At 41.9% G+C, this 21,698-nt stretch overlaps 2 protein-coding genes across 3 annotated transcripts; one reads left to right on the forward strand and one right to left on the reverse strand.

Annotated features, from left to right (window-relative positions):
• Nucleotides 1–1,484: 1,484 nt before the first annotated feature.
• On the forward strand, nucleotides 1,485–10,670 carry cdca7b (cell division cycle associated 7b). The gene is made up of 10 exons (XM_032534883.1): nucleotides 1,485–1,803; nucleotides 3,363–3,506; nucleotides 3,605–3,702; nucleotides 4,402–4,639; nucleotides 4,763–4,825; nucleotides 6,301–6,483; nucleotides 6,817–6,969; nucleotides 7,724–7,873; nucleotides 9,632–9,768; nucleotides 10,233–10,670. The coding sequence occupies exons 1-10, from the start codon at nucleotides 1,786–1,788 to the stop codon at nucleotides 10,252–10,254; spliced, it is 1,206 nt and encodes a 401-aa protein (XP_032390774.1). The 5' UTR covers nucleotides 1,485–1,785; the 3' UTR covers nucleotides 10,255–10,670.
• Nucleotides 10,671–14,345: 3,675 nt separating this feature from the next.
• Nucleotides 14,346–20,632, reverse strand: sp4 (sp4 transcription factor). Of its 2 annotated transcripts, XM_032534880.1 has the most exons (7): nucleotides 20,015–20,632; nucleotides 19,666–19,736; nucleotides 18,377–18,727; nucleotides 17,081–18,275; nucleotides 16,453–16,651; nucleotides 15,487–15,686; nucleotides 14,346–14,838 (listed from the first exon to the last, which is right to left on the reverse strand). In XM_032534880.1, the coding sequence occupies exons 1-7, from the start codon at nucleotides 20,019–20,021 to the stop codon at nucleotides 14,567–14,569; spliced, it is 2,295 nt and encodes a 764-aa protein (XP_032390771.1). In that variant the 5' UTR covers nucleotides 20,022–20,632; the 3' UTR covers nucleotides 14,346–14,566. The 2 variants fall into 2 exon arrangements, with proteins under 2 accessions (XP_032390771.1, XP_032390772.1); XM_032534881.1 differs by lacking the exons at nucleotides 19,666–19,736; nucleotides 20,015–20,632 and adding an exon at nucleotides 19,381–19,587.
• Nucleotides 20,633–21,698: the final 1,066 nt, after the last annotated feature.

The raw sequence follows: 21,698 nt of genomic DNA on the forward strand, positions 1-21,698 counted from the left end.
TGGAAATACTCAAGTCATAACCCAAGACCCTTTTCCCCTAGTTTTAGCAATGTATATATATACTTTGTAACATGGAGGTCAAAAGATCTCAAAGCCCTCTGCCCACTGTAAGGAATACAGTGAGCCTATGTTAGGGAAATTGTGTTGTCTTCCCATCAAAATTGAAAGTCATCCCTTTTGTCGACACCTTTTTATCAATGTTTTTAACTTTTTCTTACGTTTTTGTCCCTGTTTTCAACGCTTCTGACTTTTTTTTTTTGCGTTTAACACTACTCAAACAGTACTATTGTTGGAATTTATGGTCAAGGAACCTCATTTTTTATTTAGGAAGTTATACCTAATGTTTGAGTTAGAAAAGCAGAAATTAGGAATTATTTAGACTAAAATTAAAGGAATGTATGATGGATAATCAAAGACTGGAACAACAACTTTTCCTCAATGCTATTTAGAAACCACTTCAATTTTGTTCTCCAAATGCTATAAAATTGAATAAGACCTGATTAATGAAAGTAGAGATTTGTACTTGCCAAAGAGCGTTGTGTGGAATCAATCATGTTGTTTTGGGTCGTTAAAAAGAACATTGATATGGGAAAACGGATCAATTTGACCCAAGGACAACATGAGGGATAATGCAAAAATTTGAAATTTTGGGAAATACCTTCTCTCTTATTTGCCAAGGGTTAGATGAGAAGATTGACAGCCCTTCCAATTTTGTCCATTAAGTATGAAGCTACAACCAGCAAAAAAAAGCTTAGCTTAGCAAACAGGGTGATTGCTCTGTCTATCCATCCAGCCATCAACCCATCCATCTTCATCCACTTATCCATGGTTGGGTTGTGGGGGCAACAAAGGACCCCAAACTTCCCTTTTCTGAGCCAACCAGCCAACTGGGGGAATGCCTCGGGTTCCCTTAGAGCTGGCTAATGTAGATTGGGAAAGGGAAGTTTGGGGTACCCTGCTGAGCTGCTGACCCAGAATAAACGGTTGGATTCATAAGTGGATGGATATATAATGTTGCGGTTGCTGATGCATTATTGTGTACCCATATCAGGTCACCATGGAATCTGTCACCTCTGATCAATTGTGATGTGCAATTTTCTGTCTTTCCTTTCAAACTTTTTTTGTCATTTTATAGAATAAACTGTTATTGGGGAAATCGATTACTCTCTACTTTAAATACTGAGTAGTATCAACACATCATGTGTCATGAACTGATTATATGTACAATTGTAATCTGCAAAGTAAATATTAAATAAATAGCCTATATGTAGCGTAGAAAAAAAGTAGGCTATAGCCTGAAATGTAGCGGAGTAGTCTATATAAGGATCATATATTAACATTTCACAAAGATAAAAGTACAGTTTAATTTGATATATTACAAAAGAACTCAACGAGAAGAAGAAGAGCTGTAGGGGCTGGTGTTCCTGGAGTGCCACGCCCATATGCCGTTTTCGCGCGAAAGGACGGACTGCACCACTGTGAGTGCGGGGGAGACATGGGAGAGAGACTACTCCTAAAGATAAAGAGAGATAGGGTACATCTTTAGGTACAATTGAGCAAATACTCTTTCATATCACACAGCCAGTAGCTGAGTTTCAAAATTACAATCATTGAACTTAACTGCGAACTAATGTATAAGCACAGCAACAACAAAACCCCTACTTTTGCAATGACCGGACTTCTCTAGTGGCTCATTTTTAAACATACCTCTTGCTACTCATTGTTTGTTTTTTACAGGACAAAACTTTCTGTTGTACGGGAATTTGCAGCAAAACAGAGGAAAAAATGACGCTCACGTCAAAGGTAAGCGGCAGACCAGTACGTGTAAATTTAGTTCTTCTTTCCACGTTGTTTTGTGGTGAAGAAAAGTCATAACCAGTTAAAATGAAGACCATTGTTAACATCGCCCGTTCACTTAACGTTACACTTGTTGGCCTGAGTCTGCTTCATTGTAAACATGCATTCCTATCTTTCTCCGAATAAGGTGCTTTTCGGCCGTAACGTTAGCTAGTTCAGTTCTGTAACCCAGACATCATGTCTTTCTTGAACGCAATTTGTAAAACTTGTCTTAGCTGAGTCTTTGTTTTGACCTGGTTAATTAGCCAGCTTACACGTGAGCTGCTTAGCACCAATGGGCAGGTGACCTTTTACATATTGGTTAAATGCCTGAACCGTAAAATGATCTAAATTAATGAGTGGATGTTTTTCAAGGTCCTGGGGTAGGTGGGTGCATTCGTCTCCCTTCTCTTAGGAGGTCAGAGGTCAACATCCCTGTGTCTAGAGGGGATGGGTCAGCAGAGTGGGACCTGGGACATCAACTGCATCGACTCTGTGTTACACAATACAAATGACAGTCTCATATGCAAATATTTGTCAAAGACTCTGACCAAGCACACTGTTGTCATAAGTGGCCATGAAAGAATAACATGTAAACACTTACCGTTAACCATACATTGTGTTTGTGGTCTTCGGGACCCTGTGCCCTCTTTAACAGCTCCAAAAAACCATATTTAACATTGTTACATGAACGTGATAAGTCACAAACTTCCCTTATTTTACGAGAATTTCAGAATCAGAAATTTGCCTTAGACATTTATATAAAATAAACAAATACAGAAACTGTTTAGCATAAAAAAAATAACTTTAGATGATTGCAGACTGATGACATTTTTATAAAGCCTGCTACAAATTATACAATTACACATTAGTTCTTTTTATGTCTCTTTTTCTATGCTGTGAAAATCAGGTTAAATACAATGGGTTTTTATATGGTCTGTATCTGTTACAATGTGGGTAGTACTTTTAAGCAGACAGCAAAATTCCACTAATTTATTTATTAATTACATATGCAGCATTTGGGGCTGTTCAACCCCAAACAATGAGGAAGTGAAGTCAATTCCTTTTCCACTTAACTTTGTCAGTGGTCTTAAATCTCCCTTTTCCTGCCATGGCTGAGAAGTTGCTCAGGCCTGTAGATATAAGGATTTTCTTTGGGTTTAGTTTTGTAACTACCAACATCATTTCACTAACAGCCAGTCTCTGCTCTGTCAAGCTGAACTAAATCCGTTGTTCTCACAACATTCACCTAGTGACCAAGGATGTCCACTGGTGGAATGGTGCTCCCGTTGGTGTGAGCTGATTTAAAAAAACAATCCAACATTGTTTCACCCATGTTTACTTGCTTGCAGTCTTTTGTGGCCCCTTTTTAGCAAATCTTTCATTGTTACTGCCACCTGTTGATAAGTGAAATGGCATGACATCCGTTAAGACTGTGTGTATGGCGGGCGTGCTTGCTGGTATGTGGGGACCCACTTATTGACAAAAACGTAGTTTAATACGACGCTTGGTATGTCTGCCAACAGGCTCTGTGTTTCAAGTCCAAGTTTATCACTGCTGAGCTGGCTCGTCTGTTCAGCCAGTCGGACAGTGAGGAGGAGTTTGAAGGTTTCAGCGAAGAGGAGGAAGAAGAGGACAGACGATCTTTGAACAAACGGCTAAAGACCAAGGTAACGAAATGTCTAGTTTTGGCTCTAATGTTTGATGAAAATGTGTGCAATACCGCAGCTAGAGCACCAAAAGCTTTTCTTTCTGTTTTCTTCTCCAGATGGTGGATTCAGAGGACAGCGACGTGGACACAGGCTTCTACTCTGATGGCGAGGATGCCGCTCCACAAAAGAGGAAGAGTCTTTTAGTTGCCCTGAGGTGTGTGTGTGTGTGTGTGTGTGTGTGTGTGTGTGTGTGTGTGTGTGTGTGTGTGTGTGTTGTGTGGGTGTGGTGGTGTGGTGTTGTGTGTGTGTGTGTGTGTGTGTGTGTGTGTGTGTGTGTGTGTGTGTGTGTGTGTGTGTCAAGTGGTAAATAAGCACCTTTTTATTTAACCTAAAGATGGTCACTGTATCTCAGTATGTTAAAACCTCTAGATTCTTGTTGAAGTTTGCGGTTGTTTTATGTCTAAATATTATTTAGGGCTTTAACATAAACAAATAATCTGATATATTTGATTTGGTGGTGGTGTGTCTTGTTTACGTGACTGTAATATATATACACTGGTTTACAAAGTATTTGAAAGCAAAATAAACCTGCATGATGTGTCTTAAACAAACAAAGGGTTTGAGTTAATGAAGCCTCTTATTGCCAGTACCAATGTAACTACTCATGAGGTTAACTGTTCGTCTCACAGCTTGAATCCTGACCATCCAACAGAAATATTAACATACTAATTTCAGTGTTTTGGCCTAATAAAAGTGAATTGTGCATAGATTCATCTTACTGCTGTTATCCATTGTCTTCATCCTATTGCCCGTCCAACTGTACAAAGGACTGTCGGAAACACAGACCTGTTTCATGACAATTGTGTTGAACCTCTATTGATGGAAAAGGATCTAATCTAATCTTGCTTCTTAGGTTTCCCGTCAAAAGACTGTCTACCCCCAAACAGAAACTGCAAGAGAAAAATGTCAAAAAGCCAGTCAAAGAAACTCCTCCTTCGCAAAGAGTCAGTGAAAGGCAGAGGATGAAGCAGCAACAGCAGCAACAAGAGGAGGAGGAGGAAGAAGAAGAGGAGGAGGAGGAAGACAAAGAGGAAGTCCAGAGTCATAGCCTACGGAAACGCGACAAGAACATCCAGGAAAACAAGGCCATGGTAATGAAACTCTTACAACCTTTTTGTGTTTTCTCCATATTCTGACACTGTGTCGTCTGTATTTAACTACTATAATTTGTGTCATGTCCTTTGACTCTGGTCTTCTCTGTTGTTGTCTTTCAGCTGGCTAAGCTGTTCGCTGATCTGAGCACCATAGCTGACCTCACTCCGCCCACCACCCCTCAAGTGAGTATAAGCAGTTTCTCACAACCATAAAACAGAAAAATCAACTTGGAAATGACCTCTTGATTTAAAGATTATTGATCACAAGTAACATTACGTTGTTGTCGGTTTTGTCCAGTAAGTGCATTGAAGAAAAAAGACTTTAAGATGTCATCCAAAATTGTAAGTGAGAATCTTGGTGTTGATGTTCACAAAAGACCACAAGTGACCATAGGTTCAAGTAAAAGTGTGGTTATTTATGTAATGTTTATTTGTATAGGATTTGTGTATAGCATGAACCGGTACCACATACCATATAATTTACATACTGAGCTAGTTTGCAATACCCTTCCCCTTACCCGGATTTTCTACTGGGCGCATCTTTGCTGAGTTCCAGTTGCGTTCTGTTTTTGTTCTGTCCTCCGCCACACGCCATACCACAACGGAAGCGGAGCGTCTTGCTGCCTGACTCACAGATGTTATTGTCTCTACAAAACTTTAACAAACATTCACATGTTTAATTAAGATAGTATCTTATATAATATCTTTCATTCCAAGCACTCCTGCAATTAAACTCCATGCCTTCTCTTAAGAAAGGTCTGTGATGTTTAATGTTTTTCCACTTCCGTGGTGAATCTCTCATCATCTGTTGTGTTGTAGAGAAAACATAAACAATATTGGCGGGGGGGTGTTTTGGTAAATTGACTGGATACTCTCGCTGTTTCCCTTCCTGCCCGGCTGCTCGAGGGGCTCATGGGAAAATAGACCTGCCGCGTATCCTTAGCGGAGCGGAGAGCCGCTTCACGCACGCTTCTGGGACGCGGCATCGCTGGTCAATTATCAAGCATCGACTTGATTGGCTGCGATTGCTTTCGGGGATCGCGCCGCGCCCAGAACGCAGCACAGACACGCCAAGTAGAAAATACGGTTTATGGTCTAACAAAAATAAATACACAAAACTCTTGAAATAAATCCAGAACAATGCAAGACGCAAACAATGCTACAATAAAATACATTTTTGTGTTGTTTATTTTTGTTGTGTTTACTTCGGTGATAGGGGATGGTGCTATCCATATCATGTCACATATATGCTTTCTTATTTTTACACAGACATAAACAATTGAATGAAAAAACTCTACAATTATGTTGAAGTAGGTTTGTGATTAAGTAGAACTAATTGCATAGCTGTAATTGCTAGAAGTTGCCTTTATTGACTAATTTGTTCATTAATATTCTTGTAACTTTTATTATTTTTTCATAGCAAAGTTGACACATGTCAGCCGTACGTTAAACAGTAGTTGAAAGGAGAGCTGTGGATGCTGGTCAGATGATAATGAGGATGATGATAATATTAATGATGCATGTTACAAACTACACTTACATAATCAAATACATTTAAGGTAAGATGTTTTTGTAAAAACGTCATGCTGCTTTTGTGTTTTATAAAGACAGATTCTTTTACTGTTCTGATTTGTATACTGTTTGTTTTATGTCTGCAGAAGAAAAAGCGTGGGCCAGAGAAAGCGACGCCACGGAAACGCAAGTTTGAACCAGAGATGGGGTCAGAAAGGAGGAACCCGTCACGTAAGGCTCGTCCTCCTGAGAACTTTGCAGTGGAGGAAAAGAGCGAGCCAGTAACCCACAGAAGCCCCAGGACTGTAGACATCAGGAGACTGGTAGAGGTAGAAATAGTACTTCATTAATAGGGAAGGTTTTTTATTGAGAATTTCTTTATCTGTCATCTATTCTGTAAAGGCACTGTATACTGTAGTAGCAAGGATGTGCTCTGATCGTACATAAATGATTGATGTTACATTTCTATCAGTTTATTTTTTATTAAACAGACTGACACTCTTTTTAGCCAGATTTTATTTGTGTAATCAAAATACACAATTACAGTCACCAGTTAGGTATCTAGTCAATGTTAATCTCTTTGTACAAATTAAATGTCTCAAGAAATATATAGAAGAGTGCAATTATTAATTATTATTTATCTGTCTGTTTTGATTGGGCAGGTGGACAAAGAAGTCGGGGGGAAAAAGAAAAGGAGGAAGAGCCACAGCTCCAGGAAGAGCCAGTATGACGTGAGGTCAGTTGACGAGATCACCAAAGAAGACCTGGACAACGTAGCATACCGCAACAAAGACAAGATCTGGGACAAGGAGAACGTGAGTCACATCAGGCCTTGACCTATTTAGTGGTCTTGTTACTGTACTATACTGTCAGGCAGTGTTGTAGTACTCGACACCGGTCTTGGTCTTAAGACCACTTGTACTCGGTCTAGGATGAAGAGGACTCTGGATTTGATTTCAAGACCAAAACTGCAGGGTAATCACTAAATTGCCTCCGTATCGTCTGATTTATGTGTTACTCCCAGAGTAAATGTAGGTGACAGGAGAAGAAGCTCTGGCTGTCTAGGAGATGTCAGCCAAATTGTTGGTAATAACATTTTATTTATTATATATTTTTTAAAGAGTTTATTTGCAAAACAACATCTAAAAGTAGACACACAGCAGTGTGTAAATTTTGCAATGTAACGCTAACCTACACAGCTGGGACCACCTACATTTTTTATTTGCACTAAATAAGGAAGCATCAGGGAGGTTAGTGGAAGTGACGCTAGCTAGCTGAAGTAATTAATCTGGCTCCAAAACAAAACTCCAGAAATCTCTTCACCCCTCATCCAAAGTGATTTAGCAAATATGTAGTAGTAGTAGTAGTAGTAGTAGTAGTAGTAGTAGAAGTAGTGTGTATACACTGTATGTCTCAGTTGTTTGGTCTGGTCTCTCTCGATACTCTCTGGTCTTGATAACGAGTTTGTCTCGGTTTAGGTGGTCTTGACTACAACACTAATGTCAGGTGACCTGGCATTAATCTGTTTGTGTGTTTGTGTGTTTGTGTTTGTGTGTGTTATTCTTCCAGGGCAGCTCATGTCACCAGTGCAGACAGAAGACTCTAGACACCAAGACAGTGTGTCGCAGTGGTTTCTGTGTAGGGGCCAAAGGTCAGTTCTGTGGGCCGTGCCTAAAGAACCGCTACGGAGAGGACGTACGCGACGTGCTGCTCGACCCGGTCAGTGCTAACACATGCAAATGTTTAATTCTCCATTTCTCTCACTTTCGATTTGGTAAACTTGAGAATGTGGGTTCGTCCCAGACTGAAGTTAACTTTCTTTCTTTTATTTATTTATTCATTCATACTTAAATCACGTCACTTTATTTTAAAAAACTATCGCAAAATCCTACTGAAGGGACAATTAATTAAGCAAATAATATGTAAAAGGAAAAGTAAAAGTACTATCATTCACTACTGGGGTCATGAAGTGGTCAGGAACAACATTGCAAAGTTTAAATAAGCTGTCATTGAGTGAAGTGAAAACAATGATGTTTTGATCTTATTTTTCTCTTATATCCTACTTATGCTGTCTTGTTGTGTCTGTTGTTTTAATGATTTCCCCTCTAAAACTAAATATTTACCTTGATTTTACATAGGAAAATAATATTCTATTATGGTTGCGGGTTGTTTTTGTATTGCTGACTTTTCAAACGCAGGATTTTTAAAATAACACGTTTCAACTAGAGAATCAGAAGAGCTTTACATTTGTTATGCCAATTGATATCTAGTTATTGAAAGTTTTTATATTTTTGTTTCAAACACTTTGCATCTGGTCGGGAAAATGTGGGATTAGGTTTACTTTTCCAGCGACAGCCATACCGTTTATTTAGTTTTACGTAAAAGCTGAACTGAGTTGTCAACAGAAGAGGTGGAAACCAACATAGCGGAACAAAGCAAAGAGCACCACCTACAGAACCTCAACTTAATTACTGGAAAATTCAAGAAAAATATAAATTGAATTGGTGACACTAATCCTGGCACTGGGGTGATTATTAGATCTTCTGTGATGCCGGGTTGAACGTGTGTGTAAAACATCCACATTTTCAAATTAGTTCCTTTTTTTTGCAACATCCATATTTGAAGCATTGTCTACTGTTGTGGCTTCAACTTTGTGTTCTAATAGAATCCGCTTTATTGGCCAAGCAACACATACATGGGCTTTAGCTCTGTTTTTATTGTTTTGGACCCTGAAGGACTGATATGGTTCAACCCTCTTCACTTTCTCTCCCCGGATGAAAACCAGGACGGGGGGGCTCCATTTCTTCTGGTTTTCCACCACGAGCCCATTGGTTTTGCTAATAGAGCTGTAGGTGATTGTTGTTGCACCAAGTGACAAAGCTCTCTATCAGTCCTCTGTACTCCTGTAAAAATAGTCACTAAGGGAAGACAGCATGTTTATTACTGTATATGTTTCCCTAGAATACATGAATACACAAAATCCTCTTTTTAAATTCTTTTTTTTAATTAATTGTAGTTGGGGCTGCTGAAGCTAATATAACATTACATAACATAGTATTATGGTTTGTTTGTATGCACCTGTTTAAGTTGTCCTCTTCTTTGCAGTTGGGAGCTGCTGCCTTTAAATCAAAGTACTAGTGTCACTTTGGGGCATTTATTGCAGAATGCATGAAAAGCACAGAGCACTTACAAACAAAGATCCTGCCTAAAGAAGAGATCTGTCATATGCAATGAAGATTTGTCAGTGTATTTACAGTGCGTGGCTTATTATGAATGCATAATTGTACACATTTTAGTACGACAAAATCCTGAGTATATGTTGAGTACTTATTCCCAGAGGTAGCAAAGGCAGGTGATTTGAAAATGTTTAAGACTTGAGGTTGGAAGGAACTTAAAACCTCAACATGGGTTCACTTGTGTAACAGAGTAACAACATGGTTGGTCACCCACATTAAATCTGGGCCTTTTTCTTTGTAGACGTGGTTGTGTCCCATCTGCAGAGACATGTGTAACTGCAGTCTGTGTCGTAAGAAGGAAGGCCGCTGTGCGACCGGCTGCCTGGTGGGATTGGCCCGGTACAACGGCCACGACAATGTCCACGAGTATCTGGAGAGGTACCTCACCACATTCTCACTGTACAGTTTAATGTTATAAACATGGATGGGATCTCCCTAAAACTGTGACATCAAAGTCCATGATGTGAACGTTTTAGGAATGTAATTCAGAACATTCAGTGTAAAATCACTGTTGGAAAATGTCTGTGCTTTTGCAATGAGCATAGAATTAAGTGAATCTACTAGAATGAATGCATTTTCTTTTTCATATTACTGAAAAATTAATATCTTTTGGGTTTTGGACAGCAAGTTGGACAAAACAAGCTATTTGAATACAAACTTGAGCTCTGACAAATTGCAATCTGTATTTTTGATTGTTTTCCGATATTTTAGACTGATGTGTTTATTGATTAGTTGGAAAAATTACTGACAAATCAAGAATGACAATAATTACCAGTTGTAGCCCAACTGAAAACTATGTTGACAGCTGATAAAGCCCATGTGTTGTTTTGTCTCCATTGCAGCATTCAAAAGGATCTGCAGTAAAGTCCGGAGAGGAGAACCTGCTCGTACAGCTAGTACCCGGAGCAGGCTCTTGTGCTTCACAGTACCGTAGAACTCATTTTAATGCACATGTTTAGGTTAGCTTTTACCCAACCAGAGAAACAAAATTGTCACATACACTGTTAATATGTTTTATATATCCTGATCTAAGCCTGCATAAGATGCAGGGATGTTTTTGTTGTTTTAAAGCCTGTTCGCAATTGTGAGTTGAATACAATCATTTGAATATTTCTACTCCTGGTGTTCACTAGGGTTAGCAAATGTAATAGATATGTTCTGTTTTAAGGAAGCAAAAGGAGCCTTTTATAAACCAATTACTTTTCTAAAAGTGAGTAACTTTACATCATTGTTGTCAGTTCACTGTAAATTCTAATAAAGAATCGCATTATCTGAATAATGTGCCATGTTTTTTTAACATATGTATATTTATACAGGCTTTTATCTGTTGGATGTGCCACACTAGACCACACTAGAGTCTTTTAAGGAGTCTAACTTTTTTGCACCAAGGTGTGTGTCTGTGTGTGTCTCTGTGTGTGTGTGTCATATTTCCCCAGGTGAATGGGGTCAGGTCCAGGTCAACAGTTGGCTCTTGAGCCAGTCAGCTGATCTAATGTAATGACCTGACAGGTACCATTGCTGCCGGGGTCAACCTGGGGACATTGGATCTTCATGAGGCATGCAATGTGAGTGAGAAATAGAAAGGTCTATTAGAACTTTTATCTAATCACCAACGTCTTAGTTATCTATCTATAGTGCCTTACAGCGCACACTTAAGACTAATGTGGGTGTATGTTCACACTATGGCATTACAGAGCTGCAGACCGGTCCTGGAAAATGCTTCAGCCCAAGAGTTTGTATTTTTTGGGGTTGATTTTCTTGATCAAACTCGAACACAATGGAACAATTTACATCCAAAGGAAAAAAAAAAAATCGGTCTTTGTTCTGATACTCTGAGAGTTCCTTACATAAAACCTCCAAACCATACCCTCCAAATATCACAAAAACACCCAAGGGTGCAGAAAGAAGTTGTAGATTTAGGTGTTTTTGAAGCACTTCAAAGGAGTGAGATGTCAAAGGTATGCGGAAACTGCCTACTAAGTGATTCTTTTTGAAAACTAGCAGTCAAGAGTGACCCGGTGTTGAACTCTCAGAAGTTACACTTTGATCGTAGTTGGGGTGTTGGATAAATCATGTTTACTGAGGTAGAAAGTTTATTGGCTCATTATCCGTCCACACAAACAAATATAACTATCAAAGCAGCTGTGTGTTGGGGTCCAGTTTTTCCAATGGTTTCCATCTGATTGAAGCACACTGTCACTACCCGTTGTGAGTCGAGTGTTGTGAGTAGCGCATGCTCAGATTTAAACGGTATACTGGCTACCCGATGTGAGTCGAGTTTATGGCATAACGCCAAGGGATCCGGATCCGGCTGCAAGCAAGGTGTCTGTCATACTGAAATTTGTGAAATCCATAAAATAATCAACTTTTCTCCCCGCTCTTGATTTTTGCCCCAATACCACTGGCCTCCTCAGTAGCTCAACGCTTTATTGAAAATAAAGTACAAATTGGACATGTCTATGGGTAAATAAAGTGTAGAAAAAAGATTTCAGATGAATTAGGGGGCAGCAGGTACAATTTTCATAGATAAAACAACCGATTATGGATTACACTCTCAAAAACCCTTATGCATGTTTACTTCACAAGACTCCAAAAACTGCAGGAAAACTTACTGAACCTCCTTTAAAGTTTAAAGCATGTAGATGTCGCCACGTCATTGTCGCAAAGTGACGCCTGCGCAACTCACTAATGCACTCAACTCAGATCAGGTAATGAGACACAAACCGAGTGGAATAGTTTGTTTTAATCACTTTATTGTCAAGTGTTATGCAAGCAAAGCATCTTTTCTGCTTGAAGTTTTCCTTTTTTCTTTTTTATTGACATAACACGTTTGTACAAACCAGTTTAAAAAATATCAATAAACTGGGGCCTTTGAGGCTAACCTGGCAAAAAACCCATTATCAAATGTCATGGAGACGGACAAACATCTTTTAGAAAAAGATTTACAAATGAGATGTCACTACAAAATATCAAAGAAAAAAAGTTGGTAGTCACACAAAATATTACCAAAAACATCTAAATTTGTTTGGTATCAACCTTTTCAACTTTAAACCATAGTACATTTTTTGCTTTCTTCTTCTTTTATTTATTTTTCTCCATAAAACGCAGTATGGCGAAAAGAGAAGAAATGAACAGCAGTGGTCAGACGTAGAAAAAGAAAACCGAAGCACAAAGAGTAAAGAAGAGAGAAGCAGCACTACGGCAAAAAACTCAAACATGCTGTACACAACCTCAGAATCAACGCACACAAATACAAGTCCAGCAAAAGGCAAATAGTACAACTCAAGGATAAATAATAAATTAGCCATACACAGTGGGGCCATGTGTGTTAACATACTGGGAGGGTATTTATTTTTTTTAAAGTTGATAAATTCTATAAAATAAAGTATATTTTAATTTAAAAAAAGAACGTACGCACTGAACTAACACAGAGCAACACCACCAGAAAACATCTCATAATATCCACATAGCTAAGTAGCCTGACGCCCTCCCACCCACAGCTCTTTTCGCTCCGTCTCACTTTACCTTCCTGTGCTGTGGTGTGCTCTCCATGTCACCCCCTAATAATGCAGAAGAGCTCCCTCTAGCTATCTCTGAAGTTCCCTCTGTACAACAGCTTGTGTTAAGGCAATTGTGGTACATCGGTCACGTTGCAGGGATAGAAGTGGAGAAGGGATGTCACCAGAGCACAGAAAGCATAAAGCAGCATCAGTAACTGCTGCTGTCACTGCAGCTACCAGTACCATCTGATGGCGATCAATCGTATAAAAACTGGTACTGGATAGACTGCAGCTGTGATGTTAAAGCCACCCTTTGGTATCTGCAAAGTAGCAGGCTATGTTCAGACGACAGCGCTGCTTTCAGATGTTATCACTAATCTAAGAGCGAACTGGCTTGTTTTATTAACAGAGAAAACGTCCCCTGACAATGTAAACATGGTTTCACTAGGATTGTCATTATAGTATTGCTTTCACCACACAAACAAAGTTGTAGAAAGCTAGATTGTTTTTCTCTTTAGAAACCTTTTTTTTTCTAAATAGGAATGCATTATTTATAAATCTTTTTATATGTGCTTCTTTCTACTTTTTTAAATTTTTTTAAATGATTTATTTTTAGAATTACTCCTTTTCTTTAAAGGTGCTCTAAGCGATGTCCCGCGTGTTTTAGGCTACAACATTTGTTACATACAGCAAACATCTCCTCACTCTGCGCGAGCTGCCTGTCCCCGGAACACACTGTAAAAAACCGCGGTCTCTGTGGACAGCCCAGGGTCTACACACCGCAACACAAATACCTGCACCACGAAGCATACACAGACAGTGTTCCAATGTTCCAGCCAATAACTGACTAGAAGGATTTGGGGGTGGGGGGGAGTTAGTGCGCGGAAGCACAGAACGGAGGGGGAGGGGCAAGCTAGTCTCGTTTTGTTTGAAAATACTTTAAACGTCAAGAAGAAGTAACGTCACCCAACATCGCTTAGAGCACCTTCATATTATAATAACAGTTTATCAATTGACTGGTCTCGAAGGAATCAACACCTGAATCTGATCTGAGGACTAAACCTGAACCATGAATAAAACTCAAATTAGGTAGATCCTCCCTGTGGCAGCATGGGACTACAAACTCATTCATACAGGTCACATATACACGCACGCAACATCCCAAGACTGCCCTGCTCCATCACTGCTCTGCAACAGTCCTGTCCCATGATTGACCCTCAGCACGGTCTGACAGGTATGAAACAGGAACACAACTTTGTGCATAGAGTTAGATTCTGTTGCGATTAAGAAAATTTCTCTCGATGTTGGATGGTTTTAGATTAGGCAGGTCCCCCTGTCTTGTGCTAATCTAGACACTACTTACATTCCTTTCCCCACTGCGAATGGAATTATTATAAATTCATTTTATAAATGCCAAACTAATCTTTCATATGTTTAGGCAATTGTTTTGTTATAATATGTTAGTTATTTTTAGATTGTTATGTTTATATTTTTGTGTTTCTGTTCATTGCATGATCTTATCTCTTTTGAGTCCCTTTTCATGAGAGAACATTTTTAAAATGATGTAAAATTGAAAGTTAAAAAAGAAAAGCAAAAGCAGCCACCCCTACAGTCCCTGCAAAGGCTCCCAGAAAAACAGGAAGTCCGCCTTCAGTGAAGAAATGGGAGTCTGTTGCTTATTGAAACTCCTCCACTTCCTCCTCCTCTTCCTCCAGGTGATTAGAGGTGGTGGGTGTAGCGGGGTCTGAGTCACGTGAGAGGGTTGCCACAGCAACAATCTGAGTGGCAGCGTCCAGGCCTTCAGGGGCATCTTCCTCCACGTCATCAGTGGTGATGATTGCCACTGCAGCTCCGACTTTCTTGTTCTGGTGGGTCTTGATGTGCTTGGAAAGATGGTCGCTGCGCATGAAGCGCTTGGAGCATTCTGGACACTCAAAACGCTTTTCTCCTAAAGAGGAGAAGACAGAATTAGCGAGATTTTTTTTTATTTTACCAGTTGTTACAAACAAACTTGCTTTGGTCAGGGCCTTCTTGTTCTTGAGCTCTGTTACAGAACAGCCTCACTATTTTTTTTTTAAAGATTATTTTCTTGGAATTTTCCACCTTTAACGGACAGGACAGCTAGGTGAGAAAGGGGGGAGAATGAGGGAAGACACAGGTCAGACTCGAACCCTGGACCTCTGCGCCGACGCATAAACCTCTACGTATACGTGCACCTGCTCTACCCACTGATCCAACACGGCCTCAGCTTCACTAACTCTCACAAATATATACATGTGTAGCTGTTGGGCAAGAAATTGAATTATAGTAGTTAAATTGTTTTAATTTGGGATTTGAAAGAGTTTGGATTAGAGCTGAAACAACAAGTCAGTCGACATAAAAATAATCAGCAACGATTTTCATAATCATTTACGTTATCTTCAAGCTAAAAAGAAGTTGACTTGATGCTTTTCTTTGGGTTTTTGAATGTTGGTCAAACAAAACACTTAAAGATGCCGTCTTGGGATCTGGGAAGTTTTTTTTTACATTTCGTACACTAAACCTGACCAGGGTGACCCACATCACCATTGTACATCTCTGTATGTATTTTTCCTACCTGTGTGTGTTCTCCGGTGTCTTTGCAGCTCGTCGCTCCTGGTGAACCTCTTGCCACAGAAGATCCAGTTACAGACGAACGGCCTCTCGCCTGTGTGCCAGCGCAGGTGGGCCCTCAGGTGGGACGTCTTTCCGTACACCTTTCCACAGCCCTCCATGTGGCAGATGTGCTGCTTCTTCTTTGTTGGGTCCCCGCTGTTCCTACAGCACACACTTGAGTTAGGAGTGATCTCGGGTGGTGTGTGTTTGGTAAAAGCTTCTAGGACTTGAAACAAATGGAATTACTGCTGGGCTTCACTGGCCCTAGGTTTTTTTGTTTGTTTATGCAGAAGTAAGTTGGTCATTTTGATCAATGCTAAATTAAATGTACAGTAAGCAAGCTCTGTTTTATGAAGGTAATGTCTCTGAGTGAATTAATCAGACTTTAACAAATTGATTAAATGATTATTCAAGCAAAGCTGAATACATTTGACCAGTCGCTGAATATTCTTTTGGGTGCTAGCTCTTCGTTACAAAGTGAGGTGTTGGGTGGTAAGAGGTCGGATCTCTCACTTTAGGATACAAGCTACACTGTGCTCTAACCATCTGTCAAAGCAGTTGTCCCACCATGACATGACTGGTATCAATAATTTTGGAATAATCATAAAAATGTAATTAGTTTGTCAATCATGGACTTGAGCACAAATAGTTTCAGATTTCAAACAGGCAAACAATTAAATTTAGGTCACCGTGTTTTTCTTAACTTTAGGGGCTCAGAACTGTAGGTGGGATGAAAACATGAAGAATTTGATGTCTAAAAGCCAGTTTCCTTATGAATAACTGTATAATGCACTATATTGGTATTTTTGCATGAGACTTTCTGTCAGATCTTTAAAAAAACGCTAATTCCCCATAAGACTACATGTTTAACAGCAGTATTTCATATCGCACCAATGCATGGTGCTCTGCGTTTCTAATGTGTTCGTACCTTGCCTCTCCATCCCTGCAGTTTGGACAAGAGCAGGCGACACGTCGAAGCCTCTTGCTGGGCGGCCCCTCGTGGTCTGAAGAACTTTGTACGGAGCCCAGCTGGTCTGGACTCATCGATGTGCCTGATGCCACGCTGCCCACAGTGACCGTCATTGGAGACGACTGAACTTTGACCCCATCCTGACCCTGTGGTTGACCTGAAAGGTAATGGGAAATGACAAAATGTGTGAGCTGTGGGGTAGTCTGAAGATAATATGAGAAGAGAGAAAGCTGAAAAAGCAAGATCCTAAACAGTCTTTAGTACAGTATCAGGCACACAATTTCACTGCACCAGCAGGACATCTCTGTAAAGTTCAACTTTGAATGGTAAATGTATGAAGTATGTTGTGTGCCGTTGGTTTATGCTACATACTTAGGCCTACATACAAATAAACATTAAAGAAAAGTAGTCTACAACAAAACTAATGATTGGAAGGTTGAAGCGGGAAAGTCATTAGAGCTTCATATTTTCTCAATAACTAATGCCTAATCAACCACATTGCTTTAACCACATTTTGTTTATGGTAATAGTTTAGTGATGGATTAGTCACAACACATTTACATAGTCACTCTTACTGCGGCCTTACCCTGTAGACCAGTAATGGTGAGGGGAACACCCTGCAACTGAACCCCAGCGCTACCCAGCCCTGCGATGCTGACCGTCTGTACCCCAGAACCCGGGTTGATCTGGGCTGCGCTCAGCGTCAGGGGAGCTCCACTTAGGGAGACCAGCCCTCCACTCCCCACTGTCGTCCCACTGGCCACCGGGGCCAGTGTCAGCTGCTGTGGAACGGCCGTCCCCAGGCCACCCTGCAGAGAGACTCCACCAGGCAGCTGCAGTGTCTGCCAGGTGATCTGCCCAGAGGGGGACAGGGTTGGGGTACGGATGAGGACCTGGGCTGGGTTCTGGAAGGCCTGGATGGGCTGCAGGGTTTGTCCTGGGGCCAGCTGGAGGGTCTGAATGTGCTGAGGTTGCTGTTGCCCCTGTGCCTGACCCTGACTCTGAGGCTGCAGCTGGATCTGCTGCACAAATTGGTGCCCCACCTGGCCCACAATCACCTGCTGAATTCCCGCTGTATCTGTCTGGTTCTGCAGCCCGTTGGCCTGGTTCTGGCTTTGAGAGTCTGCCTCACTGCTCGGCACTTGGGTGTCAGCTGGTCCACCCTCTGATCCAGCAGAAACCACTTGTGTCACATCAGACACGCTGTCACCTTCAGCTACTACCGTCGAGCCAGTTGATGCTGTCGCAGGAGCGGTCCCAGACACTGCTGTTGTCACCAGCTGGTTGCCATTGGCAACAGAGAATGTGCCATCTGCTGATTGGATAAGCTGCACAGCCCCGCCCCCTCCAACATTATTTATCACAGGCAAAGCCAGGGTCATGCCACCAAGGTTTATAGGTACTGTGGTCATAACAGGAGTCTGGGAGCCCTGCAGAGTCTGCAGCTGTAGTGGGAAAGACTGTGCAGGCCGGATCTGTAGCGGGACCGTCTGATTGGCTGTACTTGTCAGGATGGCTTGCTGGTTGGCTGGCTGGAGGATAGCCTGGGTATGGCCTGGACTCTGGGTCTGGATGAACTGGACCTGCTCTTGTAGAGCCCCAATGGAGGCTGTCTGAGCTGGGCTGATATGGATCTGCTGCCCATCTGAAGTCTGCAGGTGAGGGATGACCTGATACTGGACCCCGCCTCCAGCATTTGGCAGGTTCTGAACCTGGATGATCTGGAACTGCTGCTGTTGCTGACTGGCTGCCACACTGTTTGCCCCACCTACTGACTTTACCTGTCCAACAGGAAAAAAACAGTGATACAGTTAACAGCACAAGCATTGGCAGACAAAAAAAAACATTTTCTCAAACCCACTGATTGCCCCACTTCCTTCACCTTGCGTCCGCCCGTAGCGCTGTCATTAGCCAAGGTGGTGGCCACCGTCACAGCAACAGGCTGATTGGTGTTCTCTTTGGCCATAGTAGGTGCTGCTGTAATGATCTGCCAGCCGTTCCCCGTGAACTGAGCTGGGACCAGTTCCAGCTGCTGAGGCACCAGGGCCTGACCTCCACCTGTGTCCACCACTATCTGACCCTGGAGCTGACCCGCCTGCAGCTGAATCTGACCAGCCTGGACCTGGAACTGCTGGGCCCCCACCTGGGCCTGGACCCCCTCTGTTCCTCCCTGCCCTCCGATCTTACTGCAGGTGGCCGCTAGCAGAGCCAACGGAGAGGGCTGTGAGGAATCCTGGAAGAGACAGGGTAAGAGGAGGGATGGAAGGGAGGAGCAGAGAGAGGGCCGGTTAAACAAGAGTGCAAGGGAAGGAGGAGAAGCTAGTCGGGGTTAGAGAGCGATGGAAACGCACAGAAGGCTCACATACATACACAAACAACAAAGTACAAACTGTAAGTAAAAAAGCCAAAGGGAAAGGATAGGCAGGTATCATTATGCACTCACACAATGAATAATTTGAAACAAAGAAAGAGAGTATAAGAGTGAGGGGTGGGGAAAACATGGTGCGGAAAAAAGAAACACAAAAATCTGAGAGAAAGAGAGAGCTGTCAGTGGAAGTGGGCGGTATTACAGGAAGCGAGTGGGTGGGCGTGTGAGAACCACATCTCTCTTTTCTCAGAACACTGGAAGAAAATGCCGCCTGCTCTCTCTCTCTCTCCTCCCTTTCAAAGGAACTAGGTCGCAGGCAAATTTTAATGCTATACACCTCGGAAACAGCCTAGATTCTGTAACAAATAATGTGAAATAATATAGCAACAATGCTTGTCATACATGTTTAACAACAAATACGCATTTAAGAATAACTGCCGGTTTGAAATCAATCTCAAAGATACAACGTATAAAAAAGCAGATCAAAACAGAAGATCCACATTTGTAGAGCCACATACCAACGCTGCAGGGTTTTAAAATAAATCCACATGCAGAATGAAATAATTTTGACCTTAATTCAAACAGACATTTCAAAAGTACAGTGGCTGAAGTGTGACAGCCGTATACGCCTATTCAAGAGGTCTGGCTCTCAGCAGGGCTACACAGAAGCAGGAAGTGGAATTCACCAGAGAAACGCCCCCAGAGGTGTCTGGCTGGCTGGCTGAGAGGGAGGGAGTACATTTTTGGCCTACAGGCAAGGCAAAAGTAATGAAGTATGATAAACTCCTATTTCTTTCTTTTACCTGCGACACAGAACTTTTCCCCTTTTTAGATGCTTTCCCTCCTTCAGTTCCAGATGATTCCTTCTTCGAGTCTGTCAAAAGAGAGTTAAAATGTGAGAATGTCTCCTGTTACAATATCATCGCATGAATATTTCTGAATAGTACAAAGTCCCAGGATAAGGCACACAGTCATGTAGACACTAAGTTAAACACAATCTGATCATAATGCATATATAGCACAACAAAGGTGATCAATAAAGGTGAAAGAGAAAACAGTAACCTCATCATCAATATCAAAGGGACCGGGAGCCTCTTATCTGTCAGACACAGTGAAAGAGGGGTGGAGACGGAGAGGGGGGAGGGTACCTACCACTCATAACGCATTAATATACCGGGAGAGGGTGTAGTTCACGGTAGAAGGCCGGCCGGGTACAGAGACGGAGGACGGCCTATATGTTAGGCGCTGGGCCGTGGCGAATCTGCCCGTTTGACGAAACCACCCACCGGCCAGGAAGGGCGGTGCCAAGCGCAGGCACAATCAAGCAGCCCCAAATAACGGAGAACACAGTGACCGTCACCGGCCAGACAGCCCCCTCGCAGCCCCGTCGTATGTCTCTTTCACCGGATAGCCAGTCCATAAACGAGTAAATTAGCGCTTGTCAGAATGATATCCACAGAGAAGTTGGCAGTGTGTGACCGTGGAGGCCCACCCACTTCCATTTAAGCATCAGGACAACACCCTCTTTCGCTGCTCCTGTCTGTCGCCGCCGTTTCTCTCACCGCACGACGCGGGGACGCCTCGTCGCAGTCCGTCGTGCACCGAAAACAAACCGTCACAAGTGTTTGTATTTTACGCGTATTCCATTTTTTTCGTGCACAATTGATTGTTTAAGGGGGAGATACAGTGAGATAGCTGTGGCTTTTGTGGGCGGACGCGCTCCTCCCACATATTCAGATTGGACGACGGGGCTCGGCGGGCGAGGGTCGAGATGGGAGTTGTATTTTGGTGAGGCCTCGCCTTCTCCAGCTCAATTGGGCGGACGGGACTATAACTCCCATGATGCGTCGGTCGGGCTGGAGGAGCGACGCTGCTGCTAGTCACGTTGGTGTGAGAGCGAGAGGGAGGGCGGTGACTTCTGTGTTGTGGGGGGTTGGGTGAACGGGAAAGGGAGGCGTGTGGGTTGGTGTGTGTGTGTGTTTGTTTCCACCCTGTACACTGGTGTCACAAAATGACAGCTGTGGTACAAAAGGAGAAGAAGAAGATAAACTAGTGGAACTAGAGTGTCATATCGTTTTATTTACTTCGGAAAGCAATTCATAAATAGTAAATAATGGTATGTTGCCTCTTTGCTGAATTAGGCCTACTGTCTTTTCCATCATCAGTTCCTTATCTTTAGTCAACTTTTAAGCTTATATGGGAGAAAACAGTAGCCTAGGCCTACTAGTAGCACATGCCTACTTTACAGTTAATACTTTGTCTGATATAGGGTTGAAACAATTGGCCAATTAATTGTCATTAGTCGTTTATACACAATATACACATGCTTTTATGGATAGAAAGGGCACAAGCCCTGAGCTATCCTGAGCCCTGAGCTCAACTACTGTCTCTCCCTTCCTACAGCTGGCATCCATCTGGATCATTGTCTTTTGGTTTTGCACATTCATCCTCTCAGCACACATGCCACATATACAGTGCTGCTTATAAGTTTAGGAACCCATGCTAAAGTTGATTTTAAAAAGAGGAATAACAAAAAATCCTCTTTTGGAAATAACAGTTCCTAAACGTATGATCACCACTGTATAGCCTACTGCTTTTATTCCTGACATTGCTGATCTACCCATTCCATTGTTGGTTTTGTGTTGACCTTAGTTTAATATGTTAAGGCAGGGGTCTTCAATGTTTTTTATGCCAAGGACAAGGACCCCTTAACTGAAAGAGAAATGGAGCTGGGAACTCATACATATATTGTATTAAATGAAGTTGCGTATTAAACTGGGCCTACATTTATGTGCAGGGAGGCCTAAAGCCTTTATACATACCATTTTTGAATAGA

This window comes from Etheostoma spectabile, chromosome 14, assembly GCF_008692095.1.
Source record: "Etheostoma spectabile isolate EspeVRDwgs_2016 chromosome 14, UIUC_Espe_1.0, whole genome shotgun sequence".
NCBI lineage: Eukaryota > Metazoa > Chordata > Actinopteri > Perciformes > Percidae > Etheostoma > Etheostoma spectabile.

Excerpts from the sequence above, each read along its gene's own strand:
- cdca7b (XM_032534883.1), top strand. Across the intron at positions 3,507-3,604 it reads ACAAACGGCTAAAGACCAAG|ATGGTGGATTCAGAGGACAG; the intron begins GTAACGAAATGT and ends TTTCTTCTCCAG. Across the intron at positions 3,703-4,401 it reads AGTCTTTTAGTTGCCCTGAG|GTTTCCCGTCAAAAGACTGT; the intron begins GTGTGTGTGTGT and ends CTTGCTTCTTAG.
- sp4 (XM_032534880.1), bottom strand. Across the intron at positions 18,728-19,665 it reads GGAAAAGTTCTGTGTCGCAG|GATTCCTCACAGCCCTCTCC; the intron begins GTAAAAGAAAGA and ends TGTCTCTTCCAG. Across the intron at positions 15,687-16,452 it reads TGCAGGGATGGAGAGGCAAG|GAACAGCGGGGACCCAACAA; the intron begins GTACGAACACAT and ends TGTGTGCTGTAG.